This window comes from Brachypodium distachyon, chromosome 1, assembly GCF_000005505.3.
Source record: "Brachypodium distachyon strain Bd21 chromosome 1, Brachypodium_distachyon_v3.0, whole genome shotgun sequence".
In the NCBI taxonomy this organism is placed as follows: domain Eukaryota; kingdom Viridiplantae; phylum Streptophyta; class Magnoliopsida; order Poales; family Poaceae; genus Brachypodium; species Brachypodium distachyon.
This window is the reverse complement of record NC_016131.3, coordinates 13071600-13092375: the sequence shown is the minus strand read 5'-3', so window position 1 is coordinate 13092375 and position 20776 is coordinate 13071600. Positions and strand designations below refer to the sequence as shown.

General features: G+C 46.6%; 2 protein-coding genes and 1 pseudogene across 2 annotated transcripts; all 3 read left to right on the top strand.

Annotated features, from left to right (window-relative positions):
• The first annotated feature begins 16 nt into the window (after nt 1-16).
• Nucleotides 17-1531, top strand: LOC100833632. The gene has a single exon (XM_003559685.4). The coding sequence runs from the start codon at nt 141-143 to the stop codon at nt 1311-1313; it is 1173 nt and encodes a 390-aa protein (XP_003559733.1). The 5' UTR covers nt 17-140; the 3' UTR covers nt 1314-1531.
• Nucleotides 1532-1753: 222 nt separating this feature from the next.
• On the top strand, nt 1754-4544 carry LOC100833326 (annotated as a pseudogene).
• Nucleotides 4545-6677: 2133 nt separating this feature from the next.
• On the top strand, nt 6678-14377 carry LOC100835300 (probable ubiquitin conjugation factor E4). Its single transcript, XM_003562335.4, has 16 exons — nt 6678-7657; nt 8465-8669; nt 9408-9559; nt 9653-9944; nt 10590-10745; nt 11361-11564; nt 11685-11794; nt 11877-11991; nt 12074-12163; nt 12245-12448; nt 12575-12670; nt 12872-12994; nt 13093-13185; nt 13262-13426; nt 13794-13883; nt 13966-14377. Exons 1-16 carry the CDS (start codon nt 6798-6800, stop codon nt 14128-14130), a joined length of 3120 nt encoding a protein of 1039 aa, XP_003562383.1. The 5' UTR covers nt 6678-6797; the 3' UTR covers nt 14131-14377.
• The last annotated feature ends 6399 nt before the right edge of the window (nt 14378-20776 follow it).

Genomic DNA, 20776 nt, shown 5'->3' with positions numbered 1-20776 from the left:
CATATGTTTTGGAAGGCCCAGTTGAACTAGTGTGGAATTTTGGAACCCCTGCGTGCTTCTGCTTCCACCGGCGGAGCGAGCACCGACCTCGCCCCACCGATCCCTCCGCCGCCACCTCTCCCCCATCCTCCATCTCCCAAATGCTTCTTCGCCGCTGTCACCTCCTCGTCGGTGGCGGCAGGCCCCCCAAATCCCTTGCCTCGTGCGGCTCTCCCCCTCTAGCGCATTTCCTCAAACACCTTCTAGGCAGCCCCGTCGCCCTCTCCCAAGCCACGGCAGACCCCTGCTCCCTTACGCTCCACTTCCTCCGCAATTCCTGCGGCCTCTCGGAGCCCGCCGCGACCGCCACGGCCGCGCGCGTCCGCCTGCGATCTACCAAGAACGCGCACGCGGTCCTCTCCCTCTTCCGCGACCTCGGCCTCGCGGGCGCCGACCTCGCCCGCGTCGTGGCGGCCGCCCCCGACGTGCTCACCTACCGCGCAGACGTCACGCTCGCGCCCAAGCTCGAGTTCTTCAGACGCGACATCGGCCTCACCGACGCCGACATCCGCCGCATCATCCTCATCAGCCCATACCGCGTCCTCTCCTACAGCCTCGCGCGCCGCCTCCGCCCCAACTACCTCCTCCTCAAGGACCTCCTCGGTACCGACAAGAACGTGCTAGCCGCCGTCAAGCAGGCCACTGCACTCATCCACGACGACGTCCGCTCCGAGCTTCTCCCCAAGGTCAAGATCCTCCGCGACCATGGGGCACCGGACGCTGTCATCGTCAAGCTGCTCACCACGCACCCCAGGGCGCTCATACACAGGAACTCCCACTTTGCTGAGACATTGGTCGCCATGAATGAGCTCGGTGTCAGCCTGTCGTCCGGTATGTTCCCTTACGCCTTTGGGCTGTTTGCCAGAATGCATCCATCCGGCTGGAAGCGCAGGATGGACAACTACCTAAGCTTGGGGTGGACCGAGGAGCAGGTGAAGCAGGCCTTCGTCAGGCACCCTTACTGCATGTCTGTGTCGGTTGACAAATTGAGACGTATCTGGCATTTATTCGCCAACAAGCTTGGCTGGAGCCCAGAGTATGTTTCAGGTAGCCCGATGATTCTCTCGCTCAGCTATGAGAAGCGGCTCGTACCACGGTGCGAGGTACTAGACATATTGGTGTCGAAGGGTGTCATCAGGCGCATCCGGATGAGCCATCTGATGCTGGGGGAGAAGAAGTTCATGGAGAAGTATGTCAGTAATTACCAAGAAGCAATTCCTCAAGTACTGGAAGCTTATGGAGCCGGGATAACCAGTGCTGTGACAGTGAAGTAGCTGGAAAATTCTGTGCTGCGCTCTACCTACACAAAGGCATTGTCTTTCCTTCGCCTCAGTTTTTTTTTTCTTTTTTTTTGCAGTTGATGCATTGTTTCCTTTCTGAAACCAAGCCATGCAATGCAATGCACCTGGGTCAGATAATAGTGCTGTAACTTTTATCCTGGTTGTTATGCTTATCCTCTTTTATTTGTAACATTTGACGTTTGAAGTGGAAAGAGATGACTGGTGGATGAAAGTATGAAACTGCCTGGAAAACAAGAGATGCAAGTAGGCAACCTGCGAAGCCTTAATATAGAGTTGACTTCAGATATCTTTACTATTCCTTAATTCACAGTTACGTTAGTTCATTGTACGTCAAATTCAGACAAATTACTCGCGATGCCACCGCCAACGCACGTTCCGCCCCTCTTCCCCGCCCTGACTTTTTTATCAGCCTGATCCGATCCTATCCTCACCGAGCCGCAGCCGCCATAACCCTCCTCCTCAACGAGCCGCTGGCCCGCCCTCCGCGCCTCTCCCTCCTCCACACCTCGCGGCCGCCCCTCTGTCCGGCCTCCTCTCCCCCTCCACACCTCGAGGACGTGCCTCCGGCCACCGTCGAGGCCGCTCTCAGTGGGGGGTAGCACTGGGTTGCTGGCCATCATCGGCGTCGCGAGCACCCTCCAACGCTGGCTCCTCCCCCGCCGCCTCGCCATCACCGTCCATCATCCAACACCTTAAGGCTAACCCTATCCCTACCTCCCTTCGTCTTCCTCCTCCATGTGCCCCTGACTTTATTGAGATTTCCTTTTCATCGATGGGCACTTCCATTAATCATGGTCTAGGCAGCACAACCGTGACCAATAGATACTGCTGATCGAGGATGATGGGTTTTCAAATCATGACCTGTTGATCTAACTATAACTAAGGAAATTGCACATATATGCTTTATAGTTCATACTATTATATCTCAGGTTGTTTCTCTCTGTTTTTATTGTTGCTGCTTAAACCATATGCTCAATATATGCCTGCTGTTAAAGTGTTTGATGATACAAAATAACTGCAAGGGTACGAGGTGATACGCACACTCCAACATACTGAAAAATATTGGAGCTCCACCGGCCCCACTCAACATGCATGAGGTGTATGGATTCAGATCCAATCTTAGGGATTGAACCCGGGTGGATCACTACTTCCAGCCTACTATTAAAGTGAATGTGATAAAAAATTGCCATAATTTTGTGATTGCCAGGAGTAAATAGTTTTATCTGTGTTTGTTATAATGTACAGTTTTCTTGCAAATGTTACAGCTGAATGCCTAAATTCATAGTGCAACAGATAAAAGATCTGGGTGCAGAAGTGTGTTACCATGAGTTCCTCCCTCATAGCAAGCATTTTCACCCTCTGAAGTTCTTCACTTCCATGACAAAAGATTTGCCAATTGAACCTAATGGCACCTACACCAACTATGGAACAAATACTATTGGCAATAGTATTGGTTACTCCTTATAATTCTCAGAGAGCTGAATCAAATGAAGTATTATCACTGGCTCTTGGTTTCTCTGTCTTCTCCCTCTTAAGTCGAGCTGCATGGCTGTCAAAGGATATTGTGTGGCTATCTGCAGATTCACAATACGGCAAATACACTGCAGTTTCTGCCTGGTTAAACCAGTACCATAATCCTATGTTTCTTGGTCACCCAGCGATGTTAGATACCAAACTGTTTGATGTTACACATGAACCTGATGTTATCACTGAAAAGGCAGAATGTATGGATTTCAAACGTGCTGGGGCGATGGCTGCTGCTCTGATATTTATGTATGCAGAGGCATCTAACGGCCAAATGCCCAACTTGGACCTTCTGAATGTGGTGCACTATCTAGCTGTTCATAGGCAAGGTTTTCGTGTGAATATAGAGAAAAATAATTCTCTGTTGAGTTCTGTATGGCTTAGGGTTATTGCTGAAGTAATTCAAACTCTTGGGAGTTTGTGGAGAAAAATAAATCCTGACTGGAAGCTTGATATCAAAGCCCCTAATTATGTGGAGGGGACCGCAAACCTCGCTAGCTCTATGTATAACCAGGTAATTGAACATTGTAGTTTCCATTTTATCTTAAGCAATGCTAGCTTTTCTACTGTACTCATCCCTTCTTGTTGAGTTTTTGGTAAAACGGGCTCTTGGAGTGCCCACTGGATCTCATGGAGCATGCCGTGACTATCAAGTTGATGCGGTTTCTTTAGAATTTTCACCAACATTTGATCTGAGAAATGAGAACGCAAATTCTTCATTTATTGTAAGAGGTGGAAGGTCAGTTCTTACAGGGTTATTTTAGGTTGCATTACTCTTAAAATGTGTCAAATTTCTTCAGAGTATTGATATGCGTTGAATAGTTTAGTTAGAGGAAATTAGTAAGGTAAATGTCCTTGATAATCAGAGACAACAAAACTCTGCACCCTGGAGGTTATAAACACCTGCTATGGATTTTAAGACTTCGCTTGCTGATAATGTTCGGTTGTTAACAGGCATATTGTACTGAAAAGCATTGCTTTCATTTTTTTTAGAAAAAGATGCATGTTCTGCATTTAATAAAGCACGTGGTCAGCACATAGTTTATGTTTATCTCACCATATTTTTTCTGTTTCAGGTTAATTGAAGGGGTGGTACGTTCTATGAATAACCTACTTGAGAAGTTCCATCAATCATTTTTCCTCTATTTCCTTGCAGCTCCAAGCAAATTCGTTTCAGTTGGTGTGTATATGATTCCTTTTGCACTGCTTCTGGCACCCCTGCCAATAGTTGCTGCTGCTCTTGCTGACAGTAAAACCAAGAGAAAACCATTGGATGGCAGTAAAACTAAGGATAGTGCTGATAAAATGCAAACTGAGGGTGGATCGTGGAAATGGCTTCAGGCTGCAAGAGTATTGCTTGTTATCCAGTTTTGGACAGTGATTGTTTCATTACTACCATATTACATAAGTCAAATTCCTGATGGTACACCAGTACAAAGTGCAGTGATTTGGGTGGTGCTCTCCATTATTATACTGATCATTCTGTACACCATGTTTGGCTCACAATACTCTACAGGTGTTGAATCGAAACTTCTAAAAGCCTAGAAAGAGAACCAATGATGGTGAGAGATAGGAAGGAAGCAAGATAATGACACCGGGTTTGATTTTCACTCCACATATTTTTATTGGCCACTACGTTTAAGAAATAAAATAACCATGTGATCGAAATGCCTATACAAATATATTTTCTTATTGTCCCGTAGCAACGCACGGGCACTCAACTAGTACTTGTATGTTTTGTGGGTTGCCCGCTTGCATCCCTTTTTTTAAGCATAAATAATATGGGAATACTGTCCGGCCTAAAGCTGTTGAATTTTCGATCTGCAGTCTTGCCTAAGATCTGTAAATTGGCATGGTTGAACTTGGCCGTGACCATAGGATGTTGCTAAACAGCTTGCCTTGACAAGTACATCGTACAGCTCAATTCCTGGTCGAGTACCCTTACCAAGTTAGCAGAGGCACCTAATTCCTGGTCGAGTACCCTTATCTGCTTCTAGCTCGGCCTTCTCAATCATGGCCATGGTGGAAAACTACTGTATTGCCAGTTCATGCAACACGACGATTAAGGCTGAAGCTTGGACCAAACCACCGGTGGACTGCTTTAAAGTAAATGTGGATGCGGGTTTTCTTGAGGATGACCTGCGAGGGACGACGGGAGCTGTGATCAGGAATTCTCATGGAGAATTTGTGGCTGCTGCGAATGAGTCTGATGTGATCCAGACGGAAGCTGCTGCGGCCCAGCGTGCTGTTACCTTGCCAGGGCCAAGCTTTCCGGGTAGCCGTTGAGGTGGATATCTTTCCTATTCTGGATCTCGGTCTTGACGTTGTCAATGATGTCAAAGCTTTCAACCTCTAATGTGATGGTCTTGCCAGTGAGTGTCTTCTCGTAACCCCGGTAACTACTATCTCGGGGGTGGACTTTCTTGGTTCGCCCTTCCCGGGAAGCAGGCCTTGCGAGACCTCGTTCATTGCAACCCACGCGTCCTGCCAGTGGGACCCTGTGGACCACTGGTGCGATAGTTGTGAAACTCAAATGTTGGAATTTAAAATCACAAGTAATTTTGTTATCTATATGATGCCATCGACTTACTTAACCACTTGTAGTTACAGCAAACACCTCCCTTTTTATATCAATGTATGGAAACAAGCAAGTTGCATGATGGTTTCTAAGCCAGCGGCTTTGTGTACTTGTATCTCGATCAAACATTTTGTCTTCCCTCAACTTTTAAAATAGTGCATACAAACTCATTTTCTTATTCATACGTTGAAATGGTTCAATCCCCTATAGTATGGACATTTTTAATAGTGATTAGATTAGAACCGTTTGTATGTTTGCACATTTTGATTATTGAATAGTAGGTGCATTTAGCCACACAAAGAAGAAAAAAAAACGGTAGGTGCATTTGCTTGAGAAGAAAATTAGTCTCAAGTAGTTTTCAGAATGTTATGGGTCCAAATGATAAAATTCTGAAGTTTTGGGGATAAAGCAATCTTCTATCTTCTATATATAAATAGGAGACACGCACTAGCTATTTATCTCAACATACAAACATGCCACCTCATTAGGTCCACTATAATGCCATGCAAACCATGCCACCTCATCAAGTCATGTCTGTAAGCCATGCACGTATTGATTTACATTTTTGCGTTAATATATAAATTCAAACGATGTCATTTAATCAATTAAATCATATTCTTTCGAGAAAGTTTTTCTCTTTATATACATCATTTGGTCATGCATGCTACCTCATTAAGTGTTATGCATGTTGTTTTTTCCATCGAATCATGCATATCCCCCTCTCCCCCCCACCCCCATGTGGCTGGTGAATTGTTCCTCGTTCTCTGGTGGCCTGTCGTCTTCCTCGGCACGGCGGGGGAAACCTCTATTGGCAGCGGCGAGGCTCTTCCATTGACTCCGTCACGTGTCGAGTCCACACTCTTGCGGAGGACACCGACAGTCGCGCCTCCATCAACAACGCGTCAAAGGACGACGCGGAGTCTGCGAAAAAGAGGATGTCAGAGGGAATTGTCGCCTTCGACGACGAGTAGGCGGCGGCATGGAGGAGAGGAAGCCGGCAAGGAGCTAATTTTATTTTTTATTTTTATGTATGAACAACTTAGGTCTCGTGGATATTTACTCTATGGTAAAAGATAAACGATAACCTTATATTTTTTTATTGTCCAGATAACTTTATACTCGTTGATAAGAAAGCTGTATAGATCGTAGGATGCCCTAAGTTCTGGAAACGAAGTGTAACTCGTTCTCGAAACGAAGGGTAACTCATGGATACTTCTCTCCCCTACGGATTCGGCGTAGCCTCTGCTGCTTAAACAACCCCCAAACCCCAGCCAGCGACTCCACGACTCACCGGGACACGCGATTCCCTCGGCGACAAGTAGCACCCGAGCACCGCCGCATCCGAGCAGCAGCCGATGGCATCCCCAACCACGCCGGCGCCGTCGCCCTCGCGTCCGCAGCGCACGCCAGACGAGGTCGAGGACATCATCCTCCGCAAGATCCTCCTCGTCTCCCTCACGCCCCCGTCCTCCCCCAACCCCGCCGTCGCCTACCTCGAGCTCACCGCCGCCGAGCTTCTGTCCGAGTCGCGCCCCCTGCTCGCGCTGCGCGACGCCGCCGAGCGCATCCTCATCGACCGGCTATCCCTCCCGGACCCGCCCGCCTCCTCGCCTTCCCCCTTCGCCTTCCTCGCTGCCGCCTTCCGCCGCGCTGCCGACGAGGCCCGCAAGATCTCCACAATCCGCGATGCTGCACTTCAAGCGCGGCTCAAGGCATCCATCGCTCACATCCGCGGGCTTATCCTCTCCTACGCACGCATCGTCGCCGGCAACCCTGACACCTTCCCCTCGCCCCCCAACGCGCCCCACCCGGCCGCGGAGCTGCTCATCTTTCTCCTCGCTGAGGCTGCCGACCCGCTCGACCCTACCCCGTCCCCCGGTGCCCCACCGCCGCCAGGCTTTCTGGACGAGCTCTTGGGGAACGTCGAATATGAGACCATCGAGCCGGTGATGGGCGAACTGTACGAGCGTCTGAGGCAGAGAGTCGAGAAAGTATCAGCACTTGGCGACTTCCAGCGGCCACTCCGTGTGCTGAGGCGGCTGGTGGGAATCCCCAACTGCGCCAGGGCTCTAGTGGAACATCCCAAGTGGATTCCCAAGAATCAAATTATGCTGATCGGTGAAGGAAGAGTCATGGAGATCTCCAGCTTGCTGGGGGGCTTTTTCCACGTCAGTGCGATCCCCGACCGCGAATTCTCAGGGGAGCCTGATGTTGGGTGAGTGATCCTATTGTTGATTGATTGTTTCAGTGGTGTGGTCTTGTTCTTTACTTAGCTAGAAAGATTGCATTTTGTGTAATGTTCTTGTCAACCAGAACTGTCCTATGCACAAATTAGCTTGAAGGATGTGCTAAAAACTCGTCCTTTCGTAGGACGAGAGAGTTTTCCGTAGCAATTTGTGCTTCCTTTTGACTACCTAGATATGAAAGTTAGAATTTTGATATCTAAAAATATGCTGGTCGGTTCAATTCTGAATGTTGAAGTATACGTTCTAATTTCCAAGCATTGTCCTGGAGTTTAATACTTAACTAAAGTTATGAAAAAATAATCGCATCGTCCAAAAGGAGTCTTTTTTGTGGTACATATAGCATATGAAGTCATCTCTTGGATGGTTTTCTGGACTCCTCATGTTATCTTGAAAAAACATTTTAACATAACAAAGGTTTGCTCTTGTTTATGCAGTGTACTGTGAGCCCATCATTGATTGTGTGTGTTCTAATTAGCCTTTACAATTTTGCATGAACTTGAGTTTGTTTCATAACAGAATTTGTTCATGAACATGACCTTTATATGGACTTGTTGCATTGAAGACTTACCTTGAATAGAAGGGCTCTTAGACCTTTTCTTATGCATTTCCTAAGTATACATGCTCTGGTGTAGATCTTGTCAGTTCAGCTTTGATTTACCATGATTTAGGTTTTTGAGTTCCATGTACTCCAAATTTAGTACACTGGTCTTAGCATCCAAGTCTGCTGTTTACATTTCCTTTTTTTTTACACGACCTTTCCTTTAATTTTGGATCAGGAAACAGTGCTTCTCTGAGGCATCTTCACGCAGGCAAGCTGATTTGTTGTCATCTTTCGCAACCATCAAGAGTGTTATGAATAGCTTGCAGGATGGACTAAGGGATATTCTGCTAGTGCTGCTTAAAAATTTGGATACTCGAGAAAAGGTCCTTGAGTATCTTGCAGAGGCGATAAATAAAAATGCAGGAAGATCTCGCATGCAGGTATCTACAAAAAATTAACTGGGCATACATAAGCACGATGAATCATTCCACTATACTATGTCTCCATACCTTGCATCATGTTTTTCACTTTAACTCAGGCTAGGTAACACATCAATTGCAAAAGTTTTAGGAAGTCAAATTTAGTTAACAGTAATGCATCAGCTTGTTTAATGGTAAGTTATGCTGTTGGTTCATGGCCTGGCCTGAAGGTGATGAGATACTAGGATAGGAGGGATGGACCATAAGTGCGGAATAAAAATTAGATGAGGTGAAGACTCACGTTTCTTATTGGTTGTCTTCTGGATGGTACAGCTCATCTCTTCATGTAGATGTGGTTAACCTTTAACAAGAGTGTCTAATCAGCAATCATTATCAAATAAGCAACACAAGCTATGTTTATGACTATGCAGGATCAATTATATCTTAATTGTTAAGCATAACTACTACTAACCAGCCAGCGTTAGGTAGGTGTGCCTGCTTCCACTTAAGGAAAAGGAACATTCATGGGAAAGAGCAGTGATATCCGAAATTGATGATTTGATGAATGATGAAACTAACATCAAGTGTCGCATGCATGTCAGATGATTGTTGGCCTTGTTCTTGTGCTCGAAATATATTCATGCTGTATGGCTTATTCACTCAAGTTGCAGTATAACTACATTTACAATGAAAAATACATTCCAAACTTTGTTACTGGTATTCCGTTCTATAGTAAACTCATCCTGCGTCCTGTGACAGGTGGACCCTTTAAAATGCGCGAGTTCAGGTATGTTTGTCAATCTTAGTGCTGTGATGCTCCGTCTTTGTGAGCCTTTTTTGGATAAAATGGAGTCAAAGAAGGACAAGATTGATGTTAAGTACCTCTTCTGCAATGACAGAATCGATTTCAAGTTAGTTTCTTCTCTGAAATTCAATGTGCAAAACTGTGTAGAACACATACTTTACTTGATTTCAGTAACTGATGCATTACTTCTGTGCTGTAGGAATTTAACAGCAATAAATGCCTCTTCAGAGGAAGTCTCATCTTGGATAGAGAGCTGGAGCCAAGAGCATGCTCAAGATAATGTCAGTGGAGAGGCTCGCTTTGTAGAGTCACAGGAAGCCACAAGCTCGGGGAAAAATAGCTCAGTTTCTCTTCCTTCTAAGGCAGGGGCACTAGCGAGGTGCTCAAAGAAAGAGAATTTCTCATTTATTTGCGAATGTTTCTTCATGACAGCAAGGGTCCTTAATATGGGGGTGATGAAAGCTGTAGCAGACTTCAAACATATCTCTCAGGTTTGGGGATACTGTTTCGTTTCCTCACTCTGTTTGCTCTTATCCAGTTTACTTTTGTCTTTTAGTACTCCATATTTTGATTATCATACTTTGATATATTGTTGGTCCATCCAATGGTTAAATCAATGTCAGGTGTATCTAGTTTTTTATAATATAAGCTAACGCCATGCAAACAGGACTCTTCTCTCCCCACTGAGCACTCTTTTTTTCTCTCAAAAATGCAGCACTTTGTAAGAAGACCACAGAAATAGTGCATAGTTACAAAAGTTGACCGGAAAAAAGCTACTCCCTCCGTTCCTAAATTCTTGTTGTGGTTTTAGCTCAAATTTGCACTAAAACCACGACAAGAATTTAGGAATAGAGGGAGTATCAGACTAACAGAACTGAAGCCTCTAGGTCCAACCTGGGAGGCCTGCGCCTATAGGTGTGCCCCCACATGACAAGCAGAATAAAAGCCTAAAAAAACCAAAAAGATGAAGGACTAGCTGTCAGGGGTCTGGAATGCAAAGGCAGCATCCTCAGTACCTTAGCCCCAGCAAGCTTCTACTGATTAGCTTGTGTCAGGATGCCCTCACTGATCCAGCTTCTGTCAGAATGTTCTCTTCTCTCCACTGAATACTTGTCTTCTCTTAATCCAAATTGTAGGATCTTGCAAGGTGTGAAGATGATTTGGAGTCAAACAAAGCAATGCGGGATCAAGGAGGAAATTCAGCGCAGCTTGATCAAGATATAGAACGCTTGGAGAAGATAGTCGAGTCTTTATCACAAGACAAGCTCTGTTATGAAGCTCAGATACTCAGAGTACGCTCAGTCGCTCACAACTTCTTGGAGATATGTATTATTCATCTAATTACCTATTCCTGCATGTTTTCTTTGAACAAAATTTCTGAGCACAAGAACCCGTTTGTAGTCATATACCTGTTAATAGAATGAACATTGAACATTTGGGAGTTACAATCCTCTCTGGATTAAATCACCATAACTACAACGAATTTGATTCTACAACCGCAACACGTTTAAATTACTCTCTCCGACCCATATTACTTGTCTCAAATTTGCCCAAATATGGATGCATCTATGTTTAAAAAGCGTCTAGATACATGTAATATTTCGACAAGTAATATGGGTCGTAGGGAGTACTTTATTTTTGCTGTCAGTGTTATTTTCCCTGTAGGTAGTATGCGTTGATTTTTGCTTGTGTACTTTTGCATCTCATGGAATAAAAACAGATCATACATGTGCAACATGGGTGCTTGCAACAATTTCCGCAAAAAAAACTAGATTTTGAATCCTTCTAAGAGTCTCTTCTGTCAAAATGTCATGTAAATGTCTTATGGATGTGATGTCCTCTTTTTCCATGTGAACTGATGCTTCATTGAGAATTATATGCAGCACTAATAAATTATGTTCCACCAGGACGGTGCATTTCTTCAACGCGCACTATCTTTCTACAGATTAATGATTTTGTGGTCAGTAGACCTCGTTGGGGGATTTAAGATGCCTCTGCCATCGCAATGCCCCAAGGAGTTCTCTTGCATTCCGGAGCATTTTCTGGATGATGCAATGGATTTACTTGCTCTAACATCTAGAATTCCAAAGGCTCTTGAAGGCTTCCCATTGGTGAGGATCCTTCCCATCTATTTTTGTAATATCTAGTATTGGCCTGGTTTTGTGATTACCAGCCTTAGCTATATGGCAGTTGCTTATGTTTTTTCTTCCTACTCTTGCTTTGCATGACAGGATGACTTCCTCAATTTTAACATTATGTTCATGGCGAGCTCTTACATTAAAAATCCTTACCTAAAAGCCAAGATGGTTGAAGTGTTGAATTGCTGGATGCCACAAAGAAGGTCCATTATTTTGTTAACCTCCATTATATATCATTATCAATTGTAAATTTGTGTACTAAAAATACCAGTGCCTTCTATGCAGTGGCTTGAAATCCACAGCCTCATTATTTGAAGGGCACCAGCTATGTCTTGATTATCTTGTAAAAAATCTTCTAAAGCTTTATGTGGATATTGAATTCACCGGCTCCCATACACAAGTGAGCTACATGATTTACTTACACTAAGTTCAGATCACCCGTTACTTGCGGAGTAATGACATTCCAAGCCTTCTTTTTGCAGTTCTTTGACAAGTTTAATATTCGACATAATATTGCCGAGCTTCTTGAGTATTTATGGGATGTTCCCAGTCATCGAAATGCTTGGAGACAAGTAAGTTATTCTTCTATCTGATACACATTTGTGCTGCGCTCACTTGTTACTCACAACATTTCTCAATTTTTCATGTGACAGATAGCCAAGGAAGAGGAGAAGGGCGTATACTTAAATTTTCTCAACTTCCTAATCAATGATAGCATCTATCTTCTTGATGAGAGTTTGAACAAAATTCTTGAACTAAAGGAAATAGAGGCTGAGATGGCTAACACTGTTGCATGGAATAATAGACCTGCTCAAGAAAGAGAGGAGCGGTTGCGTGTATTTCATCAGTCAGAGAATGTTAGCCTTGCTGACCTGCACTTACCTTTCCTGTGTCATATGATATATTTCTTTAGCTTTCATTTTTGAAACTTACCTTGTTTAACTGTCTAAGGAGGTTAATTTGTGATATATATATTTCTTCAGATTGTTCGATTTGACATGAAGCTAGCAAATGAGGATGTTGGGATGCTTGCATTCACGTCAGAACAAATTCCAGCACCTTTGCTTCTTCCAGAAATGGTATTGTCATCAGACCATATTGTTGAATCTATCCTTGTTTGCTTTATGTTATTGTAAACTCCAGTGTCTGTTGAAGCTTCGAACTGCTCTGCAGAATTATCAGTTGATAGTACACATGCTACTTTCCATGTCATATTAAAAAAGGGAATTGTAGACTATCCTTTCCATTTTGACCAATGAAATGATCCTTATTTTGTTCAGGTGGAAAGGGTGGCGAGCATGCTAAATTACTTCCTCTTGCAACTTGCTGGTCCTCAGAGGAAGTCATTGACTGTTAAAGATCCAGAGAAGTACGAGTTCAAACCGAAGCAGCTATTGAAACAGGTCTAATGGAGTGGTTTAAATATTTTTAGTTCAGTACCTTTTTATCTGGTGTTTTCCAACAGTTCCTTATCATCATCGTTTCTGTATTTTCATCGTAGATTGCCACCATCTACGTCCATATCGCAAGGGGGGACAAGGAAGCTGTCTTCCCAGCTGCAATCTCGAAAGATGGAAGATCATACAATGAGCAGGTAATTTCTTTTTTGTTTCTCTCATTAGAGTGTGTAGCCTCTGTACTGGTACCTGACAATTGTTTATCTATTGCAGTTGTTTGCGAGCGCAGCAAATATTTTGTGGAAGATTGGTGTAGATCCCCAAATCATACAGGAGTTTATGCAACTTGCGGGCAAGGCAAAAGCTGCTGCCTCTGAGGCCATGGATGCTGAGGCTATCCTTGGGGACATACCAGATGAATTTCTTGATCCAATTCAGGTATTATTACTTTATAAACAAAAAGTTATGTTTTCCTGTATGTGGTGTTATTGTTTTAAAGTGAAAAAGGAATGAAATATATCCAGTTTAATGATTATTTCATCTTAGAAATTGTACACGTATCTCCTAAATGCCTACATGCTCTTGAAATAATTACATATGATATATATATACAATCTGAATTATTCCCACTCACTCATCTAAGCCATGCAGTTTGAACAAGCTTGTGTAGGCAGTGACATTTACAATGCTGTTTGCAATTTTTGATGATTTATACTGGTTAAAAGATCTTATATGTGTTTAATTGAGAAACTTGTCATATTTTGCTACTTCTGTTATATGATCTGTGATTCTTTTCTTTTTGCAGTATACTCTGATGCAAGATCCTGTGATACTACCGTCATCGCGAGTCACAATAGATCGACCAGTTATTGTTCGGCATTTGCTCAGTGACAGTGTAAGTGCTGCTTTCCTACAATGTCGATTTGAACTCTCCTGGCTTTGCAGTCCCCTTTGTCTGACATATATTGTTTTGACAGACGGATCCTTTTAACCGCTCCCATCTCACTCAAGACATGTTGATACCAGACACGGATCTCAAGTCACGTATCGATGAGTTTGTCAGGTCCCAGCAGTCAAGGAAGCGGCCGGCTGCTGACTCCGAGATCGGGGAGCCTGATGGAGCTGCTGATATGGTCGAGTGAAGTGCCAAGAGCTGGGATGGACATTTTTTTTTTGGCGGAACATATTTCTTTAAGCTATTTGTCAGGCCATACGGAGTTGATTAGACTGGTCTTCCCTACTTCTGGCCCCGTCTCAATGCTTTGTAAATGCTGTAAACTGCTCTCTGCAAATCTAAGTTTAGCAAACATACAGATCTAATTGTACATCAAGGAAAAGAGATGTGCCTTGTCACACCTTTGCCGTTATGCATCTTATTCATTACTCCTCCGGTTCATAATTCTTGTCTCAAATTTTTCTAAAAATGAATGTATCCATTCCTAAAAAGTGTTTAGATACATATAATATTTCGACAAGAATTATGAAACGGAAGGAGTACTCCCTCTGATTCTAAATTCTTGATTTAAATTTGCCCAAATGTGGATGTATCTATTCTTAAAAAGTTTTTAGATACAAGTAATATTTTGACAACAATTTAGAATCGGAGGGAGTATCTATTATCTATTACAATATATTAAATTGGAATCGGTGGTGATGGGTGAGCGCCGTTGGTTGGTGTTGGTCGGTTAACTTCGTTAAAATTACAATCAATATGTCACTGCCCTATATTTTCTTTCCCCTCCTGCCTTATTCACGATTTCAGTAGCAGAAATTCTACGGTTTAGATTTACCGAAAATTATCGTACGGTCCAAATTTGTCACAACATAATACGAACAGTTCTAAAATAAATCAATCTTCTTAGCATGAAATCCAAAATTCTTCGTATCCATCTCAGTATGGAAATCAATTCGAACCCAAACAAAAAATCTCGGTATCAATCTCAGTATGGAAATCAATCCAATCGAAAAATCAATGTCCAGACTTCGCCTCTACCGGCTCGTGCTTGATACACTTTTCGTTGTTCCGTAGCATCGCACGGATTTTTTTGCTAGTTATATATTAAATTACAAACGGTCGTGATGTCTCGCGTCCGTAGGTTTTTCATCAAAATTACGTGGGATATGCCATCGAATAAAGAAACAATGCCCAGCGGAACAAGGCTCCCGGTCTGATACGATCCTCCACTGCCGCCGCCTCTGCATCGGACCGGCTCTTCCCACCGTCGCCAGCCATGGCCGGACCTGCTGTCGGAGCTTCTAGGCCTCGTGCCTGCGTGCCTCCCGTCCCATGCCGACCGCGTCCGCCTCCCCACCGTCTGCCGCGCCTGGCGCTCCACCACGCGGCAGCACCCGCAGCTGCTGCTGCTTGCCGGCAACGCCACAACCGCCGGAGGGCCATGGCAGCCGTAGCCGCTCGACTCCGCAGCCACCCTCCACCGCAGGGCGCACCCGGCCGTCCCTTCCTCTGCACTTCCGCCCCTGCTTCGCCTGCTCCGATTCGACAAGCGCCGATCCGCCCTCTGCTCTGCACCTGTGCAGAGATGGCTCTTCCGGAGGAGCTGCTCCTCGGGATCTTCCTCGTCATGTCCTTCTCCTCTGCCGTTGTCCATTCCTTCGGCGTCGTGCGCCGGCCGCTTCTTCTCCTTCCCTTCTGGGCTGCAAGCACACTGTTTGCACTGAGTTATCGATGGTTGAAGGTGTTCAGAGGGACTGGATTTTTTCCTTGCTGAATCGGGCTGATGCTGTACAGCGTGTGAAGATCCTCCTGATTCTCTGGAGAGCTTGGTATGTTCGCAACGAGATTGTCCATAACAAGCATCCTCCTGCTATTCTAGCGTCCAGGAGGTTCCTTGAGAGCTATGCTGAATCTCTCATCACTATCAAGCAATTCCCATTGTCAGATTTAAGCAAATGGAAGCAGCCGAGTGACCTGTGCTTTCCTCGCCTGGTGCCCAGCCGTGTGACGGCACAGCCCGTGGCCATCCCCTGGCGAACTCCTGAAGCAGAATGGATCAAGTTGAATACTGATGGGAGCTTCGTGGCTGCGACAGGTGAGGCCAGAGCTAACATGTCTTTGCATGATGAAGCAGGAACTACACTGTTCAGTGCAATTCGCTACTTGCCTAATTGCTTTGATGCGTTAGAGGCTGAGCTGGCGGCATGTATGGAAGGCTTGACGCTTGCCCTCCAGAGATCAACCTTGCCAATCCACATAGAAACTACAGTGCCCGGCTCTTGGCGCTGGTTAATGGTGTGGGTCCAGCAGAAGAAACCGAGAGGAGAGACGAATTGGCCGAGTAGATAGGCTGCTGGTTAGCAAAGGGCGGTGTCGCCAGCACAAAAGTAGAAAGACGACGACAGTGCCTTGCTCAACCATCAAAGTGATGCACGAGATCACCTTTCAAAGTGGTCGTAATGACCATCATGAGCGTTGACCGCGGCAGCGCAGAGCCATTTCCATTAGTCTCGGTTAATCTCAAAGCGAGATCAGCATGATCACTTGCCACTGCCAGGTATAAAATCCTTATTTGTCGCATTTGTTGCATTCCAAGAAATGAAGGTGGCCAACCCCGTCAGTTCAAGGTCTTACTAGAGAAAGGATAAGAGCAACACTAGCAGATGCCTCAAAACTGCGAACCGAATAGAATGAGTTCGGTTGAACTGAATCGAGTTATGCAGTTACGAATTGTGTCGTGCCGAACAGATACCGAATTGGGAACAAAAAAAACCGAAAAAGTGATTCGCGCGAATTGAGTTCATCATCTACTACCATTCACATCACATATTAGAATTAGAGTTCATCATCACATCTACACAAAATATACTACATGATAGTTAGCGGAGGAGCAATTAACAAAAACAAAATGTGCTCCCTGGACTCGTCGGCTCATTTTTTTACTCCGACAGCTCCTTCTTCAGTTCTGTCCTTCTCCTCGCCGCCGCTTCCTTCTCCTCGCCGCCTACTCATCATCTGAGAGCTCCCTAGGAGGCGCCGGCACTTTCCCCTTCCCCTTGGAGTCCTCAATGGTGCGACGGATGTCCGGGTCCACGGCGTCCTCAATGGCGCGACGGCGGCCCTCCTCGTCTTTGATGACGATCCTCGTCTTTGTTGACGAGGCTATCAGCCACCGTTGTCGCCATGGCTTGGAGGAACTTTGGGTCCTACTCCGCCTCCTCCTCCTCCGGCGCCGCTTCCTCGTGGCGGCACAAGGCCGCATGAGAGGACTCGGCCTCCTCCCGATGCGGCGTGCGCCCACCGCGTGGGCCGCCCTTAGTCCCTACCGCCGTCACCGCTTCCTCCGACAGGTACTGCTGGTACCGGCGCTCGGTGAGGCGGCTGGTATGCCGGTGCTTCTCCCTCTAGCGGGCGGCGCGCCGCCAAGCCCCAATGGAGCGACGGCGGACTGCCTCGTCGTCGCCCCCTCCGCCGCGGCCGCTGCTATGCGGGAAGCGGTACGGCAAACGGCGGACCCCCAGGAGGCTACGGAATCCACCATTGGCGTCGTTTTGGGTGGCCGGAGTTGGAGAAGATGAAGAAAGGGCGGCGGATTTGGGTGGTGGGGCAGGGTTTGGCGGCAATTTTGGGCGGCGGGGGAGTGGGGGATCGACACCGAAAACGACCACTAGTAGCCATATATGCGGCCGCTCGGCTCGTTTTTTGGGTAAACCGAAACACGTTTTGTGGGCCGGCCTGTTTTGGGGGATCATGTCATTTCTTAGTAAACTTCACTAATTTTTTAAAGGATTTGCAACAAGTCATTGGTGTCAATTGACATCACAATTATAACATAGCTCTGCCCATGCTGTAGTATTATGCACAGTAGTTATAAAGATCTATTAGTACTTTGTTACTCCCTTCGATCATAACAAGTGTCGATCGTTGATTTAGTACAATGGATCGGAGGAAGTAATACTTTACTCACATACCACTGCATTTGAACTGAAGGTGTACTCATGAGATTAGATGCATGGCGTGTCAATAGTTCCCAGAACTTGTTTAAAGTATTTGAATGATATGAAGCAGGGCTTATATTAGTTGACGAATGCCTTGGCTAACACTGCATTTGCCACTGCCAACAAGTGGCTTCTACGTGCCATCATGTTTAAGCTTTTGTGCCGTTGTGGCCTTTTTAGGGTGGTCCTAGCCCCACCGCTCCTTCTACTCCCGTCCCGTTGTTGTGGTTGTCATATACTCCGTATGTCGGGATCTGGACTTGTGCTGGAGGTGTCACGTGCGGAAAACATGCCGTGAGACTCTGGATCTAAACTGCACTATAACAGCATCTCTAGCCGCCCCCCCTATAGGCCCCCTACAAGGACTTGGGGGGCGCCGGCACGAAAATTCCGATCCAGCCGGCCTTCCCAATTTGTTTTTTCATCTGGCGCGGCCCAGAAAGTTAGCCGGCGCCCCCAGGCTGAACCCAACTCACGGGGGGACGAGGGGGGGCGCCGGCTCGGGCACAAAACCTCGCGGGCCAGCACTGTCAGTGGCACAACCCCAAAAACAAACCCTATTTGCCCCTCTCTGTGTGAGCTTCGCCGACTTCCACCCCGAATCGCCGCCGGAACCACCTCTCACTGGCGACTTCCACCCCCGAACCTGCCGCCGCGTAGATCTTCCTTTGCCGCCGCAGTTCCAGTTCCGTCGTCCGTTGCTGGCCAGTTCCAAAACCGCGTCGGTGCCCACCCAGTGGCCACCTCCTCGCTTTCTGCTCACAAGGTATTCGGCGATTTGCCAAGGCCATGGATTCGGACGACGAAGAGATGCTCGCTGCACTTTTTGACGAGGAAGTCGCCGCTGCCGATGATGCTGCCTCCGGCGGCGAACAAGAGCATCAACTCATCGTCTCGTCGCTTCTTGCCCTCATCGCTGAAGATGCAAAGCGGCCGGGAAGGGGAGGATCAAGGAAGGGCCGCCGCAAGAGCAAGGCCAGGCAAAAGATAGAAGGCTACTGCATGTTGTACGCCGACTACTTCGCCGATGATCCATTGCACAACGATGTGATCTTTCGGCGCCGTTTTAGAATGTCTCGGAAGCTCTTTTTGAAGATCGCCGAGTGCCTCCGGGAGTACGATGATTACTTCAAATTGAAGAGGGACGCCGTCGGCACACTCGGTTTCACATCAATTCAGAAATGCACGGTATGCCTCCATTTGCTTGCTTATGGAATTCCGCCGATACACAGGACGACTACCTCCACATGGCCAAGTCCACGGCCATCGATTGCATGTACAGGTTCTGGAGGGCAATTGTGGCAGTGTTTGGAGAGCAGTACTTGAGGACACCCACTACAGAAGACACAGCTCGGATCATGGCACATAATGCAGAAAGAGGATACTCAGGTATGCTTGGCAGCATCAACTGTATGCATTGGTCATGGAAGAACTATTCATTTGCACACCAGGGCATGTATAAAAGCCACAAAGGATCATGCAGTATGGTGCTTGAGGTGGTGGCCGATCAGGATCTGTGGATTTGGCATGCCTTCTTCGGTATGGCAGGATCGCACAATGACATCAATGTGTTGCAATGCTCGAATGTGTTTGCCAAGCTCATTGAAGGCACCGCTCCTCCGGTGAACTATGCGATAAATGGCCATGTGTACAACAAGGGATACTACATGGTAGATGACATCTATCCAAGATGGTCGACAATCTCAAACGCACCCGCAGGAGGAGCAAAATCTTGGTTTGCGATGCAACAGGAAGCATGCAGGAAGGATGTCGAGCGGGCATTTGGTGTGTTGCAGGATCGATTTGCCATCGTCCGGTAGCCTGTTCTCACTTGGTCGAAAGATCAGATGTGGGAGGTCATGACTGCCTGTGTGATCATGCACAACATGATCATTGAGAGCGAGCGGGAATGTCCGGTGTTTGACATTGAACCGTATGAACGGATGGGTCCTCTAGCCAATGTTAATTATTAGGTGCCGGCCGCCTTTGCTACTTTCCTCACCCGGCGGCAAGAAATTCGAGACGCCAGTACTCATCAGCAACTACAAGATGATCTGGTCGAGCATTTGTGGAGGCTCCAAGGAAACGTCTTGTTTTTCTTATTTATTTGCTTGAATTTGATTAAATTTGTTTGAAATGTGATTCAAAACTTATCAAATAATGTGCTTGTTTCAATTTGCAATATTTGTAAAATTTGTTTTGGGAAGGCGTTTGGGGCGCCGGCTGGGAAACGGTTGGACCTTAAAAACAAAATCTAGCCGGCGCCCCCTCCATACGGCCGAAAAAAGTGGCAGGCCGGATGCGAAATGGGGGACGGCTGGGGTTGTTCTAAGTAGCACGCACACAGTTCCGTTGGACCAGCCGAAAATGGGTTGCATGGATCAACTTGATCTCTTACGGCAGCTTGGGTTTGATCGCCGTAGCCACGTTCCTCCTGTGGTTGTTCCTCGGTTCCTCCAGCTCTCCAGGCGGGTGGTAAGAAGAAGAATACCGTACCGGAACCAAGCAGCAGCTTCCCCCCAGGTCCATGGAACCTTCCCATCATCGGCAGCCTCCACCACCTGATGACCGGCATGCCGCACCGCCTGTCACGCCGGCACGACCCGCTCATGCTGCTCAAGGGCTCATGCTGCTCAGGCCACCGTGGTCGTGTCCAGCCCCGAGGCGGCCCGCGGTCATGGAGGTGCTCAAGACGAACGACCTCGTCTTCGCGACCCGGCTGGGCGCGCGGTGCCACGCTCGACGTCGTCAGCTGCGGCGGCAAAGGCCTCATCTTGGTGGCAGATGCGCAAAGTCTGCGTCCTGGAGGTGCTCAGCGCCAGGCAGGTGCAGCGC